Source organism: Pyxicephalus adspersus, chromosome 10 (genome assembly GCF_032062135.1).
Source record: "Pyxicephalus adspersus chromosome 10, UCB_Pads_2.0, whole genome shotgun sequence".
NCBI classification, from domain to species: Eukaryota; Metazoa; Chordata; class Amphibia; order Anura; family Pyxicephalidae; genus Pyxicephalus; species Pyxicephalus adspersus.
In genome coordinates, this window is record NC_092867.1 from 20,625,354 (window position 1) to 20,646,309 (window position 20,956).

The 20,956-nt window shown below is 37.5% G+C and overlaps 1 protein-coding gene across 1 annotated transcript in view; it reads left to right on the forward strand.

Moving 5' to 3' along the window:
• Nucleotides 1-1,624: 1,624 nt before the first annotated feature.
• Nucleotides 1,625-20,956, forward strand: part of LOC140339231 (adhesion G protein-coupled receptor A3-like) — a gene marked incomplete in the record, with an annotated part of 362,860 nt that continues 343,528 nt past the window's right edge. Inside the window, 1 exon segment of the mRNA XM_072423819.1 lies at nt 1,625-2,058. Within this exon segment, the coding sequence (XP_072279920.1) occupies nt 1,826-2,058 (233 nt within the window).

The window sequence follows — 20,956 nt, forward strand, 5'->3', positions numbered from 1 at the left end:
TCGGCCCCTCCACTTAGCCCAGAAAGTCCCCCTCATCTCGGGTTTTCTCTCCTGTATGGAACAGCGGGTACAGCCATCTTCTTTCTTCTATCATCTGGGTTTTTCTCACATCACTGAAACTTGCCCTGGGCAGGCATGAGATAAAGTTATGTGTTTTGATGCAAATGAAAAAAAATTTGATTGAGAAAGACGCATGTTCAACCTCAGGCATGCACAGAAGGGGCAGCCGGAAGCCTTTTGGGATATGTGCCACAAGTATATAAGTAGGCTGTGTGTTCCCCTTCAGCCATTACCACCACAGTAAAGACAGAAGTGGAGAAGACCTGCCTAAAAAATAACAAAAATTTTCTTTTGTATTGTGTAAAAGTGTTAGTCATACTTTATTATAATGCTAAAATGTTATAACAGGTTTGCTTTAAGGAGTTAAAGAACATGGGGGTAATAATCCTCTGATAGACTTTAATTTTGGGGTGTACTTAAACGTAATGTCTCAACTGCAACAGCCCAATTGAGAATGAATGGGGTGGTAGTGAGTGGGTTAGTTTTGCTCACTGATGCCTGCTGTCAAATATGTAGGAATTGGTTCTTTAAGAAGAAGCAGCTCATTGGTGTGGGTAGGCAAGCAGCTGGCAAGGCGCCATTTAGAAATGTTTGCTACCACAGTGGGCCTGAACCTAGCTTTATAGATCTGCAATGGGAGCTCCCCTAAGTTGGCACCTTGTTGTCCGTTTGACCACTCACTCTGCAGCACCGGTTCCTAAAGAACTGTTCCTAAAACATGTGCAGCCACTCACTGCTGTCCCCTATTATCTGTCTATTGGGTTGCCACAGGTAGATGATACAGGTAGCCTCTCTTTATAGAAGCAGCAGTTTATAGAGGAAGCAGCAACTGCACCGTACCTTCCAGTCCGAACCTAGCATTAAGAAAGCTTTATTTTTCATAGTTGCTGAGAACAGACTTTATTATTATTAATATTATTATTATTAATAATATTATTATTATTATAATTAATACACAGGATTTGTACAGCGCCAACATATTACGCAGCGCTGTACATTAAATAGGGGTTACAAATGACAGACTAATACAGACAGTGATACAGGAGGAGAGGACACTGCCCCGACTTTCAGACATATTAAATCAGTCAACAGCAAGTGAATTTAAAATGCTTGGGAAAAACAAAACAAAAGATTACACAAAAAGAGTAAAAAAATAAAAGTAACAAAAAAGTAAAAATAAAGGATAATAAAGTAAAATAAATAAATAGGAGGCATTTTTTTTGTACCATCACTCTAATCTTTCTGGCAATCCCAGTGTTTCTATGTAATACAGAAACAAAATGTAAACAATATATATAAATAAATCTGTAGAGTTTGCCCAGTTTCTGACATTTGCAGCAGATCCCATACATTCTGCATCTTTTGCTGACATTAAATCAGAGAAGGTGATAGATAGGATGACATTGCAGCCAGTATAACACAGGACAGCCTGCACTGGTGTGAATACATTAAAGTCTTGCACCAATGGTCTAGGAGCTGATGGGAGAGGCTAGGAGAGGAGAAGGAGGGGAGGAGGTGAATTGGGAATAGTGTATTGCTGTCAGGCATAACTGAACAAATTTTTGTATTCCTGTACAACTTTCTCCCCTCTGCACTGTACTTCTGATAAACTTTCATTCACAGTCTAGCTGTCTTCCTAACAGCTGCCTAGAGATGGCCCTATATCTCACTCCATGCAGACAGATCAGACACAGCAATCATGACTCCTGACAAGTTCTTAATTACAAAATTGAAAATCTGGATGGCTGAATGAAGGTGTCCTAACATGGATGGTACACAGCTGCTACTTTGCTTCTCTGTGCTCTCCTCTGCCATTGTGGGCAGTATGTTGGCCAGCAGGATGTGCCCGGACCTTATCACTGACAGCTGCCTATGTACTGTGGAGAGATCCAAGGGACTCGGCAGGCACAAAGTTCTGCATATTAAAGTGCTGTGCCATGGAGGGGAGCTGCTGGAAACTTTACAGCCTGCCCTGCTGCCCAACCTAACAGTCAGCCTGTGAGTACCAAGTATTATGTCACCAATTGCACCAATTCACTTCACTTTGTATGTGTAGAGGCATGTGGTGTGAGCAGGCTGGGACTTGTGGTACCCCAGTAATTACAGGATGCCATGCTGCCCCTGGGAGGATGCTGTGCAGGCGTTGCTAGGCAACCTGAGTGTGAGGCTGTGCATCTCCATGGTCAGAATAATGGAAACAGCATTGCTTTAAAAACTGGAAATCCCAAGTGATTGGTGTCACTGCAATAAGTGATTAATAGATTAATAACTGATAATAACAATAACTGATTAATAACCTGATGAGACATAACTAATAGTGTGATTCTCAACATAGTTCATAATTTACAACAAAACATAACTCTTGTGGGAGCAGTGACATCAAGGGCTCTTTCTATAAAGCAGGGAATCAGACATTCCTTTGTGGGAATCTTCCAGGTCCACGTATTTCTACAGGGCAGTGACTGAATGTTTGGGAGAATGTCACATTCCTTCCTATAGAGCCCCAAGGGGAGCCAAAAACAATATGGCTGAAAAGTGAAGTAAAACATGCATGGTGATTTTTTTACAAATATTAAAACAAACAAAAAATAATAACTATATAATAGACTCATTAAGTTACTTTACTTTATTTTGTTACAATGTTGAAGATTAATGTATTAAGATACTTAACATACCATGCAATATATATTCGTATTAACAGTCTATATTACAAAAATAACAGCAACAGTTCATGGGATTTATAAATAGTTTGTATAGTTCAATTCCATTTAATGTACAGTTATACATAAAATCTAGCTTATACAGCACAATGACAATATATTCTTGTTAAATATGTTAATCCAGCCAAAATCTCAAAAATCCCCTGAGGAAGCCAAAAGGCGAAACGCGACGGGCACGAGACATAACCCTTCTGAAAATACTGTACAATCCAATATTTTGTATACCTTTTGTTTTCTTTTACAAATGTTATATTGAATTTAGGTGAATAGTCTGTGAATATACAACATGACAAGTAGACTGTTAAAAATGTTGCCATAAAAAAGCTGTCTTTCCTTCTTTTCCTATTCTTTGTACACTCAAGTGAATTAACAAACACCTACAAAATCCAAAATGTGCACTTACAGATGACATTATTGGCCCACGCCAATGCTAAACTTAATAAAAAGTTTGATAGAGGAAAAGCAACTAGAAATGAGGAGAGGGCCTGGCCTTTTTACTGTTCATGTGTTTTGATTCTTATAAGCAGTATATTGTTTTTCAGCATTAGAAATATTTGTATTTCTATCTGCATTTTCTCCATCAAACTTTTTATTGAATTTAGCACTGGCGTGGGCTAAGGATGTCATCTGTAAGTGCACATTTTAGATGTTGTAGGTGTTTGGTAATTCACTTTATGGGCAGTATTTATAAAAAAAAAAAAAGGAAACATACATTTGCTCTATATTGGTGAGAATCTTCCAGGTCCATGTGTTTCAGTGGCAGTAATTGATTTCTACAAGGGAATGTTTGAGGGAATGTCAGGTTCTCTGTTTTATAAATAGAGCCCTATAACTGATGATTTACGTGCAAAATTGAATTTGTGTGTGTGTATATATATATATGTAATCCAGTTTTAGATACATATTCTATACAGTGTTATATATTTCCTTTATTTTTATTATGGCTGCAATGGTTTCTTTTTTTCTTTTTTTTATTGGTGATCCTGCCAATTATACACCTCCTGTTCTAGAGTAGTTGTACTAATTTACAGTGCTGTGTGGATAGAGATTTTTATCAACCTAGGACAAAAACATTTTTGGACTACAGAACACCTCACATTTGTTATCCTAATAGCATGTTTTTAGCTATATATTGCTTTCTGATAACATTGCCTAAACATAACCCTGTAAAATGTGCAAAATACAGGACACAAATGGATTTCTGGAAGGATCAACAGGTATTTGTTGCATTGATTGAACAAATCTAATATTATGATTTCTATAGTATGTTTACCAGTCTGAAAAAGGAGCAAATAAAAGACACTGATTGTTGGGGTTTACATGAACTTTAATAAAGCCCATGTAGTCCACATACTGGAGAACCCAATGTGAATCCCATTCTATGTATTTACTTCCAAAAGAATGTTGAGCTTTCTTGAAATCCCGGTATTCCAAGTTATCAAACAACGTGGAACTTGAGGCTGTGAAATGATCCCCATGATTATGCTTGTCAGTTTGTGATTCCAGTGAATCCCTCATACTACCATTAATACCATGTCATGGCTTGAGAAAACAAGAGCCAACGGCTCCTGTGTGGCCCATAGCTGAAACATGTTCCTAATATTAAGGCAGCCCTAACATGTCTCCCACCTGAATTTCATCACTCAATAAATAGACTATGAACATAACCTCCCTTATTAACAGTTCTGTATGGCAATTGATTACTCTGATTTAACTGCATACTGTGAGTTTCTCACAATATGCATTAGAAGTTGCAGAAAGTCAGACAAAGCTTTGTCCTGGGATGGAGAACGTCCATCATCATCTAGCCTTCTGTGTCCTATCCTGACTGTCCATGGTCCACCTTTCATTTATTGAATTTTAATCCTTTAAATCACAGAGGCTCAGTGTGCTACCTAGTGCAGAAATGTCCACTCCTCCAAAATGATATTTACTCATGTGGGCATGTACATAATTCTTACCAACTGCCAGCTCACTGTTTGCATAGGGGTTGTGGGCTCTGGAGAGGAGTACTAAGGCAGGGTGCCCTGGTATTTTTTAGGAAGCTCTGTACAGCACTCATATAGCCTCCCTCACCAGCTATAATATGTATGTATGCCATAGAGAAGCACCAAACAAATTATGGGTCTAAAATGATTTATATAGTAATATATAACATTTGCAGTTATTGCCCCTTCTTCATTCTGTGATGGAACTGGGTAAAGAGACGCAGCAGACTGGTAAGTTCATCAGTTACTCTGATATCTTCTCCTACCCTCCTGATATCTTCTCGAACAAGCAGGTAAGTATGTTTTTTTGCAGGGACTGTAAATCATTCCTGATGGTAAATGTTTTATTGGGTAATGTTTGACAATAACCAACATGGACCTCACTCAGGGTATAGACATCTCCAGCAGATGAACAGAGTGGCAAGGGAAGCAATGGTACTGATGTGTGGGCGAAATGCTCTTTTTTTAGTGACCTTGGTACTATCCATAAATAACTATAAATATTGTAATATAACTATAATATTTACATAAAAAGCAACTCACATACTAAATACTATCCTTATATAAATTAACCACATGCAGTATTAGCATACAATCATTTTTTTGGTGGTCATACATTATATATAATAAGTTTCAATTCTGAGTTGCAGTTGATGAGTTGCTCATGATCTCAGGCGCCGTGATACATAAGCAATCATTTATTGCTAGAAAGTCCAAAGCCTCGTCTTCTCAGGAAAAATTATATGCTTCATTTCTTTTTCTGGCTTATTATAAACAGAACAACAGTCAAACAATCAGCAAATTGTCTCCAATGGGCCCTGAGGCTTTTTTTCTTCCCAGCTCTCCAAGTTTGTTTAGCAAATCAATTTCACTGAGCAGTGAAGGAAAGATAAAGTGTTGCTCGATTCGCATTAAGGGGAAGAACCTTGGCTGAAGGGGATATCATTCAATAAAAGTCTTATACAAGCTCAAGATTTAATCTGCAGCATCTCGATAAGCCAAAAAAAGGGAAATAAAAAAGCACCATTTTTTTTTAAAATCTACCCCTGAGAAACTAAAATACATTTGTTAGGCATTTCAATAGGTAGTTTGTCTAACATAATACTATTTTCAAATAAAATAAAAGTGCAAGAAGAATAACACCATCATATGTGCTCACTAGTTAATTTAAAACACATTGTTATCTGCAGCCTTAAAATATGGTCATGCTACGCTCATCCAAATGTTTTTTCTGCAGATAAATGTACTTTAAAGCTGTGCTAGCTACTGCTCACTGTCTGTGAAAAATCAAAAGTCATTATTTGTTTTGTTTTTAAATAGGAATACATACAAAAGCAAAGGAAATTGTTTTGTGCAAAGCTTATATTTATGTAACATTGTTATATGAGTGATACAAATATGCACTGTGCAGCACCCAAAGGTAATGAATAAAAGCTGTAAGCTAAGTACACACACCAGATAAGTGTTTCTCAAGCAGGGTTCCACCAGAGCTTGCTAGGGGTTCCTTGGGCAATGAACAAATTGAGACAACCCTTTTATTTAAAATAAAAAATTTTGTTTATTTTTTTTTAGATGCAACACCCTTTTTTTAAAGGGTGCAGCACCTCCCTTTTCTGTCTTGATGGCCACGGTGATCAGGACAGAATGGGAGTGCAAAGCCCCCCTGGATACCTACCTGACATCCTGAGAGGCTCTTGGCTGCTCCTTGCAGAAGGAACCCTTTTATGGAAAAAAAAATTGCCAATCTCATACATGCGCAGTGAGATTGGCAATCTTTTTTTCCCAATCTACGTCACCGATCTTGCACCTGCGCTGTGGGTTTAGTTACACTTTTATCCCCTTGGTGTTATTTCTGGGTGTGGCTCAGGGTTAAAAATACATGCAAAAAGTGGTAACCCCGAGCCACACTCAGGGTAGCTAAAAACATTAAAAAAAAAAAACAACTTACCTGGTCCCATCACGTCCTCCGGCGTTCTGCCCGTCCGTGCCCTTCCTTGTCCTCTTCCTCTGATCTTTATCCGCAAAAAGGCTGATATATATATATATATATAATTATATAAATATATATATATATATATATATATATAAACAATAAATGCTACTGTACAGTTATGTTAAAGGTTTCAGTATTTTTATGCACCCTTGTTTTAAAATATTTTTTTTTAATTTAAAGTTTAATATTAAATTTATTACATTTATTAAATATTTGACATATTTCGGTGAGTTATGTCTAAGAATTTTAGGCTTAAAATGTAAAATAAATTTCCATGCTAAACAATATACCGCTTTTTGCGCAAAAATACGGACAGAATTCGACCGCCAGGGGGGTTAAGTGACATCAATGATTTTTTTTGCTGTCTGTATGTGTGATATTCTTCCCATTGGTTCCCTAAGACCTGAAAGGTATTTTCATTTTAAAAAGGCTGAGAAAAGGCTGATATAGTATGTATACAGATAGCCCCCGACGTTGACCATCAATTCTTTCTGGTAGATCAATAGATGATCAACTGGAATGACTACTCTACTTTTCTACCGCAGGGTGCCAATTGCTCGCCTTCACCCCGTAGAACTAAACTATGTTGTGTGTCCAGTGCTCATTCATTCTCTTGTCACTGGAAATAAGCTCAGAAGATTCATTAATTTTTTAGGATGCACAAGGCATTATTTAATATAAAAATATATGCCAATAGAAACATGTGCTTAGAAAATATTTAGGTGGTCATGGCTTAACTTTTCCTTTTTAAAATGCAAGTTGCTTGGGTTATTAGTACAAAGGCTTCAGAATATTTGATTCTCTAATCTAGAGCAAGAATAAACATCAATAGTTCTGACTTTGCATAGACTGGGTGCATGTTTGTACTATTTACTAAAACAGGCGACAAATGCAAATGTCCAGGTTATATACTAAAAAATGTAGGTTTCAATGCTAATATGGGAAGACACAACTTGATACATATCACTATGAGTATTGAAAAAATGCACATTTATGAAGAACAAGTGCTTTGTAGATATACTAAGCTTTGGGGTTTGGGTGCCTGGTTGAGTGCCATCAGGATTTTTTCTCATTAGGAGCTTGCGTTGGCATGCATTACATTAGGACAGGGGTCGGCAAACTTTTTGGACTACTAGGCCATTTCAGGAGGTCAAGAAGGCACACTAGGCCAGAAGAAACAAGGTGTCCAAGGAAAGGTTTTTTTCCAACCGTGACTGCAAGCGAGCAGCCTCAGTCTTCTGCTCATCCGCGGTGTAGTCGCTGTACGCGTGCGCGTGCTTGGCATCAAAATGCCCCTTGAGATTCCACCACTTGAAAGTGCTGTTGGTGTTGTTGCACACTAAACACAGGGCTTTGTTGCAGCAATGGATGAAGAATAATCCTTCAGTTCATTCGGGGTTGAAGACACAACCTTGGAGGTCAACCTTCCGGAGACTGGTAGCTGCTTCTGCTCTTTAGACATAGTAATTGGGTTTACTGTGCGAGTACTCGATGATATCGCAGAAACTCACGATAACGGGACAATTCAATTAGGCTGGATCCAACAATAAACAACTAGGGGGGGGGGGGGGGGCCAGACTGGAATACTGGCTAGGCCGTATCTAGCCTAAAAACCGGAGTTTGCCTACCTCTGCGTTAGAACATCCAATTAATTTGAATTGGCTGCCCAACATAGACAACGTCCTAAGTGAACTACAGGCTACACACCACTACACATATTTCATAAATGGCCCTTAAAAAGTGTGTGTGGCTTTTGTAATGTTTAATAGAGAGCTTATAGCTCCACCGTTACAATTCAAATGATTGTGCAAAAAATAGTCATCTTTTAACTGGATTTAGACTATAATGATCCTTCACTGTTTAACTAGACTAGGGCTATGTACACACATCTCATCACTTTTGCTGGAAATTTTCTATCTTGATCATTTCAAGTGTCAGATGAATCAATGCTGTACACACAATGGCGAGGGGATGGGAAGAATGAGCTTACAGGATCCTGCTGTGCTTTCCTACACAGTAAACAGTGGTTGTTCCCAATCAGTCGTTCATCAGTCCTCCATGTAAATTGATGAATGATTGCTGTACACATGTCAGATTTCTGTTCTTGGGCAACAATCATCTGACATGTGCACATAGCCTTAGACTTGCAAATACGTTAGTCCATTTGTAATTGTTTATCTGGATTTTTAAATAGTCTGTTTTCATTCCTCCTATTAGTCCATGAAGTATAGAGGTTTACCATATGGCACAAGAATTGTTACAGGAAACAGTCAATACAGAAGGTCAAGAGGGTTTCTGTTACTGGAGCAGAACCCATAGCTGAGGAAAAACTCCTACAAACAAGTAACATTAACATTACATCACTACTGTTGTAAACTAGGAAACACTGCAATCATAGTAAAGTCGGAATTTAACTTTTTAAATCTAATTTATAAAAACCTGTAGAAAATAGGTTTGTCACTAACATGTGCAGGTGATGAGTAGAGAATCGAAAGCTGCGTACACACTTGCAATAATTATCTTTGGAAACGAACAACTAACGACCAATCGTCCAATAATCGTTAACAAAAAAGTTGCACAACAATGCCGACGAACGAGGATTGTCGCTGGAAACAAACGACTGTCCCGGCAGGTCTGATTGAGCGACAATCGTTCAATATCCATTATATGTTTGGTCGTTCAGTGATCGTGGATGGTTCTGCAGTACACTTTCTCCTTTACATGACTCTTCCTGCATGGTTTAAACGATCGTATCTAGCGTGTACACTATTGGTGGATTATATTTGAACGATCGTATTGTTACAACATCGTGCATAATCGTTAGTCGTTCGTTTTCTAACGATCAATATGTTGTTCATATTGTGGTGTTCATCAGAGCACTGCAAAAAGTTTGATAAGCTTTTATGAAATTGGCTCCTGGACAGGGGCTCTCAGACAAAGTAGTAGAGTGAGATATGACAATAGGCTAACCCCTGCAAGGGCAAGGAAAAGGTCACCTAAAAAAACGTATCTACGGCTTATTAGCAGTGCTTAACCAAATGTATGATTAACCTTTACACATGTTTGAGTGACATGTTAAAAATGGGATCCAGTCACTAGCTGAAAGACCTTAGATCAGAAGAATAGTCACCTTTCTGCTGGGCAGTGCTATAAATTTTGGCTCACTTCCTGAGATGCAACTGGCACACCTATCCAAAACTTCCTACCCCTATTTTACTTCTGTACTTTGCAGTTATATATTGAGAAACCACAGTGCCCAGAGAAGGACACAATATCAGACTCATTGGAAGTGCTGAATTGGACAGGGAACTGTAGTTCATGAAGACAGACAAGAATTCAGACATTTTTTGTTAGAATGGTATTATTCTTCATCGTTTGCACAGTTCTTTTGACCACTTTTACTTAATGACAGGGTCACGTTAAACTGCAGAATGTGACATGCACGTACGATGGCACAACGGTGATAAACTTTTCTGACAATGCAATTAAATTAGAATCACTCTTAAAGTTTAAAACACAAATCAGTGACAGGCAAAGCTACTCAGATTCTCATTAATGAATGCATTTCCTTTCCAAGTTGCTGTATTCCAATTGGACAAACCAAAAGCTTAAACAGCAATGAAATCCAGCACTGCTACCCAATGTTTCACCAATATTTAATTTTAGTTTTCCTGTGTTTCCTTATTAGAAGTAATTACGATGACAGCACTTTATTAATGCTGACAATATTGACAGTGAATCTCTACGGAGGATTATTGGAGCTGATTTTATCTACTTGACTTACATCCAAATATGAAAATAGTTTTAATGAAGGAGATACTTTATTTTCTGTGTTGCATGCTAGCTCTGCCTCTGTAATAACCAGGCAATTGGATTTTATTTGTACATTAGAAAACCCCCTTGAGGGTGTCATATAATTTTCACTCCAATATGCATATAAATATTAAATGTACATATAACAGGAATACTATAAGTGAAACAATTTTCACTCTGCTGCTTTACAGCATCTAAATGTTCACTTTAAGTTGAGTCTTATCTTTAAAAATCCTAGAGAGAAAGAATGGGCGCATTTAGAGCACCTAACCACCACCCACCACTTTCCCATTAAAACTTTCTGGCCTTGTGTTTATTTATAATGAGTATGGCGGCAGTGGCTGCTTATATAAGTCTTTCCTGGATGAAAAACTTCAGGTAAATGGTGGGTGGAACCTTACCCACTAGTACAGGTATGACTATCACACAAATGTCCGGACAAGTTACAAATCCACCACGGCATGTAACACTAAACATGTTACAGGTTACTTTGCATTTAATGGTGGAAGATGGTCAACTGTATCACCATCTCTCTAAAATACAAAGATAGTATTTTAAAGATCCTCAATTTTTGGAGCATTTAAAGAGGAAATAAAACAAAAAACAAAAAAAATCTACTTACCTTTAATCCCGCAGCACAGTCGATTGGTCCGGAGGTGTCTTCCATCGGGTCCTGCGTCGTCTCGGCATCCGTTTCCGAGCCGGCGCGCTGGGTGCCACTATCTTTTCCCCTTATTCCTGGTTCTTCTTCCTATTACACCTGACCTAGGCGCGAGATCAGGTGACTTAGGTTAGAAAAAAACATGGCGATCCAACGGAGCATGTGTGAGGTCGGCAAATTTTTCTTTTCTCACGAAAAGGCTCCGAGCATCTGGGGCATGCACAGAAGGAGCACCCAAGAGCCTCTCGGGATGTGTGACATAGGTATCCTGGGAGGCTTTGTGCTTCCATTCATTCTCGATCGCCTAGATAATCGAGAATTAGGGGGCGGTACTGCACCCCTTTTTTAGAAAAAAAGGGTGTTGCACTTAAAAGACTTAAAACAAACAGAATTTTTACCTTACATAAAAGGGTTGTCTACCTATTTATGTAAAGTGAAATGTCTGAGTTTAGGTACGCTGTAATACCTAAGTAAACCTATACTGCAGTCCAGCCTGAGATAGTGTCATCAGTGTGCTGCAGGGAAGACAAAGCTTTTACTCTGTCTCCTTCCCCCATTAATCAGTGTTAAATATTTGACATTGTAGCATATGATTCTGTGAAAGGCTGCCTCGGTGAAAGATTTGTTTCCATTTGGCACAGGCACCAGTATTTAACCTAAGTCTTGTATAATAAGCTGTATAGATGAGCATTATACTGTGCAGTGCTAGGTGGGGTGTCACTGCCGGTGAGGTCAATACATTAATGGGCAGCCTACTAGAAGGCACCTCACAAAAAAAGTTATTGTACCCTTTTGATTACATTTGCACGGTACATGTGGTATGTGCATTGGGGTTGGCTGGTAAAATGTGTTGGGGCACCATTCAGATTGAGAAGAATGGCAGCGTACCATCATTTGTTACAAACCTTACTGTGCGGCATGGTATGGTACATAAACCCAGGCTGAGTATGAGTTGGGTATGAGTATGAGTATGACAATGAGCCTAGGTGCAGTCTCCATGTTTTTGCAGTAACCCAGTTAGCACAATTGGTTAAAACTGTGTACCTGCCAGGTACTTTACAATGAAGTGTTTGTAGGCAGTTAGTGTCTAATAGGTCCATGCAAATACAGACAATGCAAATTGATCCCTGTCAATAATACAGAAGAAATGGGAAGGGAGGGGCGGAAGGCAAAGCTGCTACTTACCTTGTATATATCCCTGTTATTATTATTGGTGTTATTAATATTAATAAACAGTATTTATATAGCTCCAACATATTATGCAGCGCTGTACATTAAATAGGGGTTGCAAATGACAGACAGATACAGACAGTGACACAGGAGGTGAGGACCCTGCCCCGAAGATCTTACAATCTAAGAGATTTTGCCTTTATCCAACTCTTCTTTCACTGATCTGACTTCTATAGTAAGAGTGATGTCTTATTTCTGTGTGTTGCTGCACAGTGTGCACTGTCATTGCTTTTTGCAATGTCTTATTAAACAAGTCAACATGTGCTAAACTAATGAAAATTATTATAACCCATCTGTGCATTTTCTACATTTGAGAACTGAAAGTGATAAATTATTTAGCAAGGTAGACTTGTTAAGACATTAAAGTTATAAATTGCTTGTTGCAGTATTCAAATATAATGTTCTCTTTGATCTTTGAAGGTACTTTCAGTCCTTAGTACATGTAGCCTTGTAGACTGTAATAACAAATCTCCATGTTTTTTGACAAATGCCTTAATTTAGACTTTCTGCTTTCCTGCTTTAGGAAACATGACCTTTGTCTATGCACAAGGGAACCCTAATGTTATTTTTACCTTCTCTGTCAGTTTAGGGAAAGTCGGTGGAAACTAAATTGGTGATTGTGTACTGTGTGCAAAGGGATATGTGTATTTTGGCATATTTTAGGAGACAAAAGGACAAAAGTGAAGCTTTTTTCTTATGTAGGGTATAAGGCAGAAGCAAATGTCCAATCGGTTTTGCTGGATAACTGGCACAAAAAGTGGAACTTTAATGTTAATCAACACTGTTGCAGTGCTGAATACTTTTATGTTAGTGTCAGGTATACCGAACAATTTATTACTAGGGGTACGGGGGGTAATGATAGGGTTATGCAGGGGTAACTATTCGGGTTATAGGAAGGGTTAGTGTTAGGTTTATATGAAGGTTATTAGTTGGGATTACAAAATAGTTAGTGTAAGAGTAACAGGGAAATTTGTGTAATATTAAGGTAGTGTTAGTGTAGGAACTACAAAAACACAAAATCTAAAGTAGTCACAAAGTATTATAACTAAGTACTGAATACTCCTTCTAGGTCTTTAGCAGTGATAGAAGGTAATAAGTATTAAGAGGGGCTATGGTAATAGGCTGTGATGGCTTAATGCAGCAAGATTTTGCCAATGGTTTAGGACACTTATGAGATCATTGCAGGTGTTGTTGACCTGCATTTCACCTGCTTTTGAATTACGATAAACTTATAGTAATAGCATAGAAAGAGACAAGAAAAGTCCTTTAAATTGGTCCTTTAAATAGAATGCGGCACTATGTGGAGCAGTTGGTCACTTTACCCAATTTCTTTTTTTTCTAGTAAATGAGAACTGTACCTTGACTGACTGGTTCTAGTTGTTCTGCCCTTTTATAGCTCAGGACGATCATACTGTGACGTATATCAGAAAGTGAAGATAACTTAGATAAAGAATTTCAAGGTTAGAAATCAATGTCTTGTTCTTCACATTAAGCATGGAGAAGTAGTCTTTATAGAATTTTTTAAAAAGCCAGAAAATAAAAATCTCAGTAGCCAATATTGGAAGATGAGAACTAGGTTAAGATTGATGATCTACCATGTAGCATGACCTCTATAGAAATTCCAGCCATGAACTTATAAAAGTGGCCACCATCTGTAAAAGATCCTGATAAGATGATTTATCACCACTTTGTCACGGCTGTCATTTCTGCTGTGTCATGTGTACCAACAAGACAGCACTGAACAGAAACATATCCACTTTTTTGGTGGGAAATATATTGCGCAAGCTGTCTATGAAATGTTAAAAAAGCATAAAATAAACACATCTCTTCCAGATAAGCTGTTTGAGTGGAGACATTGTCACACGGGTTTTTCAGTGCCAATAAGTTGACTCATTACACTCAATTCATAAAAATAAATTATTTTATTCTTTATTAATCTCAGTAAATGGGAACCACTAATTAGATGAGAACCCCTGTACAAATCACTATAGTTAACAGAACAAATGTGTAATTTCGAGGAATGAAAGTCTAAATATTTACTTACCTTACCTCAATCTGTCCAAGGATGGTGACCCTTGCCTAGATGATAAGGACAGATTGAGGTAAGGTAAGCCCTTCCAGCACGATCCTGGTAATTATGGGGATCCCCAGATTTTGCAAAAAGATCCCTTTGCACTGCACCATATTGTCGTCTTGTGTGACTTGGCATTCTCATAATTTTCCATGGATCTTTTTGCAAGGGTGGTAGTGTCAAGGCCAGCAATGTGGAAAAGTAAATATATAATTTACCTTTTTTCTTTATTTTTGCTTTTGTATACTATAGAAATTTTTGTTTAGGAAATGGTACCCTGAACTTTTCATCTAGCTTCTGGTTTAAGGAAATACGTGGTGAAAAAGCACTTGTAGGTATAGCTAACGTTTTCTGTTTTCTTTTAAATAGGGGTGTGTTAGGGTTGTGTATATAAACTTTGGTTCAAAAGTTACCCCACTTTCACATCTCAGATTTGGGGGTATGTTTTATTGCTTTTTTGCCACCACAAAAGTTTCTTTGTTTCCATTGTTCAACAGATTCCTATTGAAAATAGCAGCTGTCTTTGCAAAGGGTATGAGTACTGAGAACTTGTACAGTAATATTTATGAATTGACTTTCACCGCTTTGAGAAATGAGTATATTGTAGGTCATTGCTAAAATGTAAGTTTTATATGTCATGGAGTTATTAGTTTATTTTTAACCTGGGAGATGAGATACAGAACACTTTTTACAGAAGTACATTCCGAGCTCCATTTCCTGCAAGTCACTTAGCAGGTCAAATCCAAATTCACATTTATTTAATCATGCAGAGGAATTTCCACCATGTTCTCAGAAAAATGAGCTTGTTGGAGTATATGAACAAATACTGCTAATATTGGATATCTTGCCTATGTCATTGTGGATTAAAATCATCTCCTATTGAGTTTGGTCAGGTTGAATATGAAGTAATAATTACACTGATGACACTTTTGTCTTTTTTATATACCTATATATGAAACATGTGTAATGTCTATTTTTATTCAAACATAGATGTGCAATCTTAACTGTTGATTAGTAACTTGGCCAGTGCTTGGTAGTTTTCGCACTTGCATATTATAATTGCTACCAAAATGTGGGAGGGCACAGTTGTTACTTTCCCCATACCCTTGAATAGGAAGAATGGGGCAATATTAGGAAAGTTTCCCTTTCACTTGAAGAAGACAATCTGCAGAAGGATACATACAAGTTCTGTTTGGCCTTGCTGTCATTGTAAATGGTCACTTGAAATCAAGTTGATAATTTCAGAAGAGGTCCACTTTAACATCTGTATATACAGATCAGGGTTGTTGAAAATATTACGTGGCTGTAAATGGTTGAAAACTTGCACGGCAATGTTCCACGCATCTGGCACATTTACCACAAATTACTATGATCTATAATGACCAAATGCAATTATCTGAACACTTTCCTTAGTAGACCTTGACAGTCTTTCTTCGCATTAGGAAGCCATTGTACTATATTGCATGTCAGTGAGAATCACCGGTAGTTATTACATGTATGCTGTATATTTAACACAAAAATTACCATTAATATCTGAGACCTCTAAATGTTCCAACTCAGCATCCAACACTCATCTGCCAATTTCATCCTCTTGTGGATTTCTGTCATCTCAACTCATTTCATATGGCAGAAAATCAGATTAGACAGACTCAAGATATTTTCAATTACCATTCAAGAATCGCTGTCTCGGCGGTGGCATTGTCTGCCTATAGTTTGTAGAACTCTTTAATCAGGATATTTTTGTACTCTTAATACAGCAGACCTAAAATGTGAAGTGATTAGAGTGATTTTCTCTTCTAGCTCTTGTGTAGTAGTTTGTAGTGGAATATTAAATGCATTAATTTATCCATACAGCTTCACAGACGTCCAACATTCTGTGCTGTGGTTTTTCCAGCTTCAGCCAAAGGAATTCTGCACCAGTGCTGGACATCCCATATCATTATGGAAATCTCTTGTTTTAATGTATATAGAGAGTGGCTTTATTTGGGCTCTTCAGAGAACAAATGTTAAAAGCATTCCTAGGATACTAGATTTTGGATAAGCCTTTTATTTTACATGTAATTGGCTAGCCTTTGGCAGAACCTAAAACTTAGTTTGACTTTTAAGTGTTAGGTAAAGTCACCAAATCATTGAGATATAATCTACAGATTTTTCTATCTTCAGTCTCATCCCTTGTGCTTTTTTAGGCTGATAAAAAAGTACCTTAGGTGATAGTAAAGTTCAGCTCAAAGCAACATTTTTTGCCTTTCAGTTAGACTTAGAACTTACAAGACCAGTCATCCTACGAGTGAGTGAGATATCAACAGTTACTGGTCTATATTACAGGATGTTCCTCTATAGAAGAAAAGTTTTACACTATTATAGATAATACAAGTCACATCAGGTGAGTATCCACTGGGCTTAGTTCTGCTTTAAGCGAGGATACACCCACTTAGTATTTGGAGAAGTGTAACAATCTGGGAACAATCATGGAGTCCAATAGCTTTAGCAACTACCAGTTTCATAATAATAAATACGCTAGGTTCAGGGCATAGACAGCAGTTATGATGGAGGAGCAAGATAGGAGCATAGTCAGGGAGAAAGCCAAAGTCAGTATATGGGAAGAACAGGTTAGCAAAAAAGAGTAGTTGGTAATTCAGTAGGCAAAGGTCAGTACACAAGCTGAAGGATGAGAGAGCAATGCAGCAACATCAGCAAAAGGCAAGATACTGCTAAAGGAGCACAATAATCTGGCACACAGGAAATCCAGGGAAAGGCCTAAATAGGAGTGAGAAGTTCAAGGTTTATCACAGCACTAGGTATCAGGAAAGGCAGGGAACTATCCAGTGCTTCAGGTAGCTTAGTGTGTAGAGCTAGGGCCAGACAAAGAAAAAGCCCTGGGTTTTGATCCTTATCCGCACTATAAGAAACATTGCCTTCACCTTCCACAATGAAGGAACTTTCTGCTTACCTACAATATTTTTATTATTCAAAGTTTATTTCCACTTTAAGGTGTTCTGCAGGGAACAACGCAAACGCAAACTAAAGCTGCCTACACACTTCCAATAATTATTGTTGGAAACGAACGACCGATCGGCCGAAAAATGTTCACAAAAAATGTGAACGAGGATTGTCGTTGGAAATGAACGAATGTCACGGCGGATTTGATTGGCAGACAATCGTTTGCTATCTATCGTGTGTACAGTGGTTCACTGATCGTGCATGTTTCTGCAATACACTTTCTCCTTTACATGTCACTCCCTGCATCGTTCAAACGATCGTATCTAGCGTGTGTACACTATTGGTGGATTATATATGAACGATCGTATCGTTACAGCATGTACAGAATTGTGCACAATACGATGGTTCAAATATAATCGTGCATAACCGTTGATCGTTGTAATTGTTCGTTTTATTATTGGAAGTGTGTACCTAGCCTAAGGAGAGAAGGAACATGGAGTAGTTTTTTTATTCGCATTTTGTCTCCTATATTACGCCACAAAAAAAAAAAACTTACATGCATATCTGTACACATAACAAAATTCCCAATTTAGTTTTCTCTGTCTTTCCTAAACTGACAGAGATGTAACAAATATCATTGGCTTCCCTTGTGTATGGAAAAAAGTCAATTTAGGAGATATTGTGCACTTAAGCCTTAATTGTTAATAATTTTTCCCCATTTCCAGTTCAAGAGTTTTCCCTGATTGCCTTTTACTAACAACTTTTCATGTCAAAGGCTTTTCTCACACTTAAGAGGTGATAATGCCAATGATTGCAGTCAACATGTTGGTATTGTAGGCATTGTATAGTAATCAATTGGTATGCCGCTCTTTATGCAAAAATCAATAAAATTGTTGAAACTAAAAAAGCTTTTGCAGGATTAAAAAAGCTGAGGACTTGATTACCTATTTGACATATATTTTTTTTTTGGTTTAATGGACAAATGCTACTATAAATAACTATTCTAATTTTCTAGGATTGTCTGTTGCAGAACCCTTTAGTCTGCCTTCAAACATAAGGCCAGCTTTACATCTCTGCATTGTGGTAGCATGCATGCTTTAAATAAATGCACAGTAACATGCATACCATTGTGCCTTAATCATGAATGGCGCTCCAATGCACCGAACCGATACATCCACCATGCACTTGAATTGAAGCACACAACAATGCATGGTACTACCCTACCTTGTGTTGTGGGGTGCTATGTTTAAACATTTTTTTCAGGACTGATTTTAAGTTCATATTGGTGTGTTTTCAGCCTATATAAATAAAAAAAGCGCGCTAACCCAATGCACGCTAACACAAGACATACTAGTTAATATGTATTACATACCACATTGGTGTAAGGGACTCATACTCTTTAGTTTTTACTATATATATATATATATATATATATATATATATAACATTACATAAACTTAAAGTAACTAGAGAGAGAAGAGAACGTCACTGCTTATCAGGGGTTTTCCATTGAAATCAGACTAGGTTTTCTATCTTGTGTGGTCACTCCCAACAGTAGTCATCATTGCCCAATCTGGCCAAACATGGTTGAATAAAGCTAATCTAACATCTTTTTGGAATCTTCCTTGGTAGAAGCATAAAACTCAAATTAAAGATTTTGATGTGATCCAGCTGTTAATTTCCTTTACTGGCCACTGAATCAGTATGCACTCTTTTCTGCATAACCAATTTATTTCCATTAGAAAAGCAAAAGGTTATATTTTTTAGAACTAGCAGGGAAATCGTATCAAAGGTCAGAGACTATTTGTCTTGGTGCTATTTTTAGGAAGCCCACTAGAGAATTGATTGTTTGGAAATAAGCAGATTTATTTATCTGGACCAACAAAATAAATGATTCAGATGGAAAATAATGTTTATTGTAAAGTAATATTTCCTCGTGTTGTATTTAACTGAAAAATAGCATTTCATGTAAAGGTTACATACTTGCTTGGTCTTAGCCACATGCTTTTCAGCAACTTCTATAAAATCACTAAAGTGACACCATCTCTAGTAAAAGTGAGGGAAGATTGTGAGTTAAAGTGAACATTTCATGAAAACCAAAAAATACTATCATGTGTTTTTTTTTTTTTTTTGCGCAAGGCATACTAATGTCTCCAATTCAATAAAAGCTTTTACCCTGCCATTTTGTAAACCTCTTTACACTATACACAGATGTCACCTTATAGGAAGAGCTACAATATAAGAAACCTAATTCCAGATTTATGATCCAACTTTAGTTTAGCAGTAACAGCATTATTATTATTTCACAGTATTTATATACCGCTGACATGTTATGCAGCGCTCGCCAAAGTCCATAGTCATGTCACCAACTGTCCCTCCAAGGGGCTCACAGTGAAAATGCCCCTACTAGAGTCATATGTTTTTAATTATAGTCTAAGGTCAGATTTGGGGGGAAGCCAATTAACACGACTGTATGTTTTTGGAATGTGGGAGTATTCCAAATATTCGGAGAACCCGGAGGAAACGTATGCAAGCATAGGGAGAACTTGCAAACTCTATGCAGATAGTGTCCTGGTAAAGATTCAAACCTGGGACCTAGCATTGCAAAGGCCAGAGCGCTAACGTCTGAGCGTACAGGGAGCTTTTCATCTTGGCTATGATCTAGTCTAGATAAAATGTATAGTGCTGTGTAATATGATGGCGCTATATAAATACTGTTTAATAATCATAATAATAATAGTCATAATAATAAATAATAAGTGGTCAATATTAAAATGTTCACATTAAATATTTTAAATTAAAATATTTTTTAATTTTATTTTATTTTTGAATGTCAAAAATGAGAGAGAAAAGGACAGTTTATGTCTTGTAAAAGTATAAAATTCTGTGGACAGTTAACACTTAGGTAAAGGGGGTCTTAACTGTGTAAAAGTGTTGAACAGGCAAGGATTAATTTTACGCTCTATGTTTATTTTTTTTAATTCTGAGAAAATGCTGCTTCGTTTCTTGCCAGAATTGCAGGATATGCCTATTTCATGCTGGGCACACAATGAAGCTGGTTGTAGAGACCTTCTTTGTTGATCTCACTAAGTGAAAGTAGAGATGGAGTCTGGGTTACTATTGTTTAGTGGAGAACAGAGAAGAAGCTATAAGTGCCACTTAGAGACCCGATGTTGGGATGTTCCATTATAAAAAAAGAATACTTTTTGGATATTTGCCGGCAATGTACCAAGGATATTCTCTACCACTGCCCTTAGAGAAACCAGCAACCTCCTGTGTAGATTTAGGATGACGGAGCCTACTTCAGCCTTACTTACTGAGCCAGAGCGTCATGTATCTACTTTTACCATCTTCCTGCAAGCCTTCAGCTCTGTTGTGAAAATCATTTGGGCATGCTTAGTCTGTTGCTTAATGAAGGTGATTGGAAGCACACTTTTGCATTTTTTGGGATGATAGAGACATCCATCACCATATTATTGC